This window comes from Poecilia reticulata, chromosome 11 (genome assembly GCF_904066995.2).
Source record: "Poecilia reticulata chromosome 11, P_reticulata-male-v2, whole genome shotgun sequence".
Taxonomy (NCBI): Eukaryota; Metazoa; Chordata; class Actinopteri; order Cyprinodontiformes; family Poeciliidae; genus Poecilia; species Poecilia reticulata.
Window position 1 is genome coordinate 27,593,025 of NC_088840.1, and position 6,000 is coordinate 27,599,024.

Consider the following 6,000-nt stretch of genomic DNA (forward strand, 5'->3'; position numbering starts at 1 on the left):
TTTTATCAATTATTCTGACGATTAATCGATTAATCGGATAAATTGTACATGTTTTTTTTACAGTTTCAGCTTAATTACTGCTCTCAGTGTGTTGTTCTTTCAGCAAAGGGCCTTTTTGAGTCTGCATACTTCAATAAATTATTTGATTACTAGATTACTTGATAGTCAATTCATCACGATTAATCCGATTAATCGTTTCAGTCGTTCCTTTTCAATGTCTTCTAGTAGAAATTGTTATAAAGTAACTGAAAAGCCTTTTTAACGCCCAGTTTGTCTCTTTTTTTTGTACCAGTTATCTGTCCAGCTGCAGCATGAAGCATGTTTCAGTAACCATGCTCCACATTTCTCACATTTATCAGTGTTTTGACACATTTCTATCGTTTTTTTTATATCCTTTAACTTGATTTTAAATCCAGAGTGAATTTCCTCCATTTACTTCTCCTCTGTTCTCCGGAAAGCTTTCCGATTCCCCTTCGTCCCGTCGCGGGATCAGGACTCAAAACAAATACCTCTGATGCTCTGATGAAAAAAACCAAATAGACTTTCAAGCTTTAAAGATGAAAACTAAAACAAAGACGTGTCTGAACTCAGGAGTGAGGGATGTGAACCGTTTAAAGGCTTTAACCTCCATTTTCACTGAGGTGCTTGAGGGTCTGACAGAGAGGACGGTGTATGTGTGTGTGTGTGTGTGTGTGTGTGTGTGCGCTCATCATTTCTGTCAGAGGCGTTTCAAACCTGGCTGTTCTGTGTTTTATTTTCATTTTTCTTTACTCATCCGTTTGTGTGCCTGTGCAGTCGGACTGTGGTGGCGACCGAGAATGATACCAAAGTTAAAAACTGCCACAGCGAGCCGCTACACCACAAACACACGCCGTTCCACGTGTATATATATATTGTTAGTGACGAATTGAAGGAAACGAACGCCTGATGTTCATATAAACACGGATACAGCGGGCGTTTTCTACTGTAGTTCTTCTGTGGATGTAAATGTTCATTTTACTGCAACCATCTCCATGAAATAGGACTTTCTGATGGCCTCAGTGAGCGACTAGCAGACAGAATAAATGAGAGAATAACTTCTGGCCCGTGTTCTTGATTTATCGAGGAGAAAGCTAAAAAAAAAAAATTCCTTTCTATTTTTTCTACAATGCAGCTTAAATCCAAAGGTTAAGAGGACAGCAAAGATAGATTTTACTGCTAAAGAAAAAACCTCAACAGTGAAAACCAAAGAGCTCCACTTTGATTTCTCCGCATTGTACAACCCCCACGATTTTATGACGGGAACTCCTAAAGTGTTCTTTAATAAAGCCTAAAGATGGTGGTGATGAAGCTCAGAGAGGCACCACTCTGTATCTATGGGGGGGGGGGTCTGTTTTTATCATGCTAACGATATGCTGTTTTTTGACCTCAAGACTCTCTCTGTCTGAGTTTGTTTCTGAAACCTGGTTCTGTTGGGAACGTTTGGGTTTGAAACCGTTCTGTTACTGTCCCTTAACCCATCGCTATCTGTGTGCCTGTTGTTTTCTGGGATGTGGGAGGGAGGGAAGCTGGGGGGGGGTGGGGGCGAGAACAAACCTGTAAGTGTTAGAAATAAAGTGCGAATTTAGACCAAAGTCACTTCCTGTCTCCGTGTGGTTTATTTCCTGTCTGTACACTGCAGGCCTTAATGCATAGGTGTCAAACTCCAGTCCTGGAGGGCCACTGACCTGAAACTTTTAGATATGCCTCTGCTGCACCACACCTGAATAGAATAATTAGGTCACTAGCAAGGCTCTGGAGAACTTATCTACACAAGGAGGAGGTAATTAAGCCACTTCATTCCAGTGTTTTGTACCTGTGGCACATCTAAAAACTGCAGGACAGCGGCCCTTGAGGAACGGAGTTTGACACGCCTGCCTTAATGCAATTCCGAATTTTTGTGAAATCAGTTTTTTTTTTTCATGATCGTTCATACTTTCAAATATGACTTGTATCAGTCATCTCCCGTGTGAACTGCAAATGACCTGAAGGTTTTCCATATGCTCAGTAGAGGGCGCACTAAGTCACACCTAGTGTTTTGCCAACCGCCATGAAGAGGAAGAAGATGCGCGCTGTTTGCGGAAGTAAACATGGATGCTAACGGTGGAGCATAGCTCACGGTTTTGAAGTTATTTTCCGATCTGAGACATCACATTAACAACTTAATCCTCATTATCCGCTGCCATGGTTGTTGTTTTTTCTCGCTTGCGTGAATCAGGTCGCAGAATAGTGACGTTTGTTGAGTATCAATGACGTTCACGTCGTATAAATGCGACCTGGCCGTGGGTCATACTCGTAAAAAAAACCCGATCTGTGTTGAGATTATCATGAGAAGATTAGATTCAGGTCTTGTTTAGGCAACAAACAAAATGGGATTTGGGTCGCTTCGGGCTGCAGTGTGAACGTAGCCTTTGATGCGTTTTACTGGAGAAGTGAAGAAAAACAAGCAGGTTTTTGTAATCCGACGAAACCAGAAATGGTCAAATCTAAACACACCCTTGCAGCCTCGAAAGGATGACAGCTGAGACGTCAAAACTTTTTGTCAGGGTCAAAATCTCCAAGTCAAGAGGACGTGAACACACAAAAAAAGCTCTTTTACCGGCTCGATAATAAGCTAAGCACAACAGAACCAGATCAATTTCTAGAAACACTTCCAGTTTGGGCCAAATCAGGATCATGAATGTTCTCAAAGGGCCGCTGTTACGTCAATCCCCGTTTCCCCATCAGATACGGTTCCCCCTGCGTCTTCTTGCCGCTCCGCCCACGCGCAAAATACGCGCGTGCTCGTAATGAGCACTGAGAAAGCTCGCGCGTAGGGAACTACGGACACCGTGAAAGCTCAAACAACATGTTTCGGCAAAGTTGTCACTTTCTTCACGTTTTTGCGAGAAACTAATAGTAATAATAATAATAATAATAAATAATAGTAATGATAAATACATATATGTCACATATATTATAATTATTATAAATGTATATATGTTTAATAAAATATATACATATATAAATAAATAAAAAATTCCCTTCTCACCCTCCGCGAGTGGTTTCTTACATCCTCTGAACTCAGGTCCTCTACCAGAGGCCTGGGAACTTGAGGTTCTCCTCCAGTATCTTGCATGTGCCTAGAACTGCACATTTCTGGACTGAGATGTCTGAAGTTGTTCTGGGATCTGTTTGAGCCACTGCTCCAGTTTGGGGGTGACTGTCTGCCCCGAGGGCCCCGATGACCACAGGCACCACTGTGGTCTTCACCTTCCAGGTCTTTTCCAGTTCCTCCCTGAAACCCTGGTATTTCTCCAGTTTCTCCTGCTCCTTCTTCCTGATGTTGTAGTCACTTGGTATTGCTACATCCACCAAAACGGCTTTCCTCTGTTTTTTATCCACCACCATATATATATATATATATATATATATATATATATATATATATATCCATCCATCCATCCATTTTTCTTGCACCCTTTTTCCCTCAGTGGGGTCAGGAGGTGCTGGTGCCTCTCCAGCCAACGTTTCGGGCGAGAGGCGGGGTCACCCTGGACAGGTCGCCAGTCTGTCGCAGGGCAACACAGAGACACACAGGACACACAACCATGCACACACACACTCACACCTAGGGGCAATTTGGAGAGGCCAATTAACCTGACAGTCATGTTTTTGGACTGTGGGAGGAAACCGGAGTACCCGGTTTCCTCCCACAGTCTTGCTGCTGCAAGGCAACAGCTCTACCAACTGCGCCACTGTGCAGCCCATATATATATATATATATATATATATATATATATATATAGTGGGGGAACCCTATCGGATGGCCATATTTCGCCCGTCAGATACCGTTCCCCCACTGTAAAACAAGGGGAACGGTATCTGATGGGTAATATTGAGCATTAAAATGCATTGCCCTGTTTTTATTTCATATATATATATATATATATATATATATATTATTTTTATTATTATTGATGGATGGATGGATTATTATTATTATTACTATAAGTTTCCCGCAAAAACGTGAAGAAAGTGACAACTTTCCCGAAACATGTTGTTTGAGCTTTCACGGTGTCCGTAGTTCCCTACGCGTGTGCTTTCTCAGTGCTCATTACGAGCTCGCGCGTATTTTGCCGCGTGGGCGGAGCGGCAAGAAGACGCAGCGGGAACCGTATCTGATGGGGAAACGCGGATTGACGTAACACCTGTTGCGCCAGAATGTATTGATAAAATCCACTAACAAACTGTTGAAATATTGATAAATAGCAGTGTTTGCATTCTTAATATTATATAATATTCCAGCTTTTAGACGTGCTTCTTGTCTTACACATTTGGATTAAACTAGTTTGCAGTCAAGCTCCGCTAAATTAGCTAATTCTGGAGCCAGGTGTGATGATAGAGGCATTTAAAAGTTGGGAAGAAAAGACAAAACAGTTGGAAAAATGATTCAACTCTGTTGCACATCCCTCATCTTGAGCCCAATATTTTTATTTTGTAATAACTACACAGTATTTTTGCACAGAAACATAAAGACTGAATCCTAAACAACCTATTTAAACAAATTATTGGAAAAATAGTTAATTAATGGGTTAGTTACACTTTAAATAGGCCGATTTATTACACCTTATTTCAGTCTTTTCTCAAGGTACCATTGTTTTTGTCAACATTTTTATTATTATTACTTTTATTCCAATTGTTGATTCTTTTGTGTGCCCTTTTAAATAAACTATTTTTAGTAATTTTCTTGAACCACAATTCAAAAGTAATGTTTGATTTTCTTTGGCTAATTTTCAGTAAAGTTTTATTTATTATTACTTTTGTCAGTTTCAAGTTCTTCCAGTCAAAACTGGGTGTTTTTCAGTCATTAACAGAGAGGTACCAACATTTTCTTGTTTGCTTTTTAACCTAAAACGGGAACAGATTAATCTGATTTAAAGTTAGAAAAAGTTGTTTATGTAAACATCTGTTTATCTTTGTAGAAACTCCATCAATTCCTCTGTTTAGTTGTTTTTTTTCCACTTCTTTCCACTTTTGTTTTGTTCAGTTTCAGTGAAACTTTTCCCCCTTTGTGTTTCTGTGTTTGCTGGTTTCCAGTGTGGCGAGGGAAGGCCTGAAAAATTCAGGGAAGTTTGAGGCAGGAAAGGACAGCAGCCCTGCAGCCTGTCATGGATCCTACTGTGGATTTTTAATGAGCTCCTCGCTTCTGTTGTTCTGGATGTCTGGCAGCGCCACAAAGCTTACAGGCGAGTTGTTGGCTGTAAAGGCAGCAAAAATCGAATCTGCTTTCTTAAAACTGCATCTCCTCAGCAGTCTGTTTCGACACGCTTCTCATCTGTTTTTCATGAGCTCCATCTTGGATTTGCAATGTCACAGATGAGCCGCGTCATCTCTGTGAATCTCGTCATTTTGAAGTCATTTCTGTCACTTTTCTTAATTTTTCCAGATGCTTCCTTTATAATATTTGCTTTCCAGCTGTGAGAAGCCGCCAGCTGTGGTGAAATAAAGTCCCAGATATGAGGCTTCTGTGTGAAACCAGTTCTGACGGCTTCCCTTGGTGTCATTAAATAATGATGCTGCTGTTGTTTCTGGGTGGTTCAGATCTGGGTGGGCTCCTGTGTGTGTTTCCAGTCAGAACCGGTCCCTCTTCTGGGAACGATCGCGCTGCAGCCCACAGGAGTCCCCCAGGAGCAGCTGCCGTTTCTCTCCCTGCTCCGTAAACCCTGAATGAACCTCAGTGTTTGCACCTTTTCACACTCTGCGGGCCAGATGTGGATCAGCCAAACCCAAACGAAGCGTCAGGTGTGAGGCGGCAGCTCCACATCCAACCACAGAGGTGACGAGAAATGCTAAAATGTTTCGAAAAACATCAGATTATTGAGCTCCTTCTTTTTTACATTACAAGTTTCTCTGAGCACAGTTCTGTTCAAAATGACGACGTCATTAACCAGATCAGTCACTGCTGCCAAAAAATAGATGAACCAACTTTTATACATTTAA

At 41.4% G+C, this 6,000-nt stretch overlaps 1 protein-coding gene across 1 annotated transcript in view; it reads left to right on the top strand.

Moving 5' to 3' along the window:
* Positions 1-5,234, top strand: part of pou2f2a (POU class 2 homeobox 2a) — a 93,997-nt gene extending 88,763 nt beyond the window's left edge. The window contains exon 16 of the mRNA XM_081612415.1: positions 5,098-5,234. Within this exon, the coding sequence (XP_081468541.1) occupies positions 5,098-5,117 (20 nt within the window). The 3' untranslated portion in view covers positions 5,118-5,234. The remainder of the gene's footprint in view (positions 1-5,097) is intronic.
* Positions 5,235-6,000: the final 766 nt, after the last annotated feature.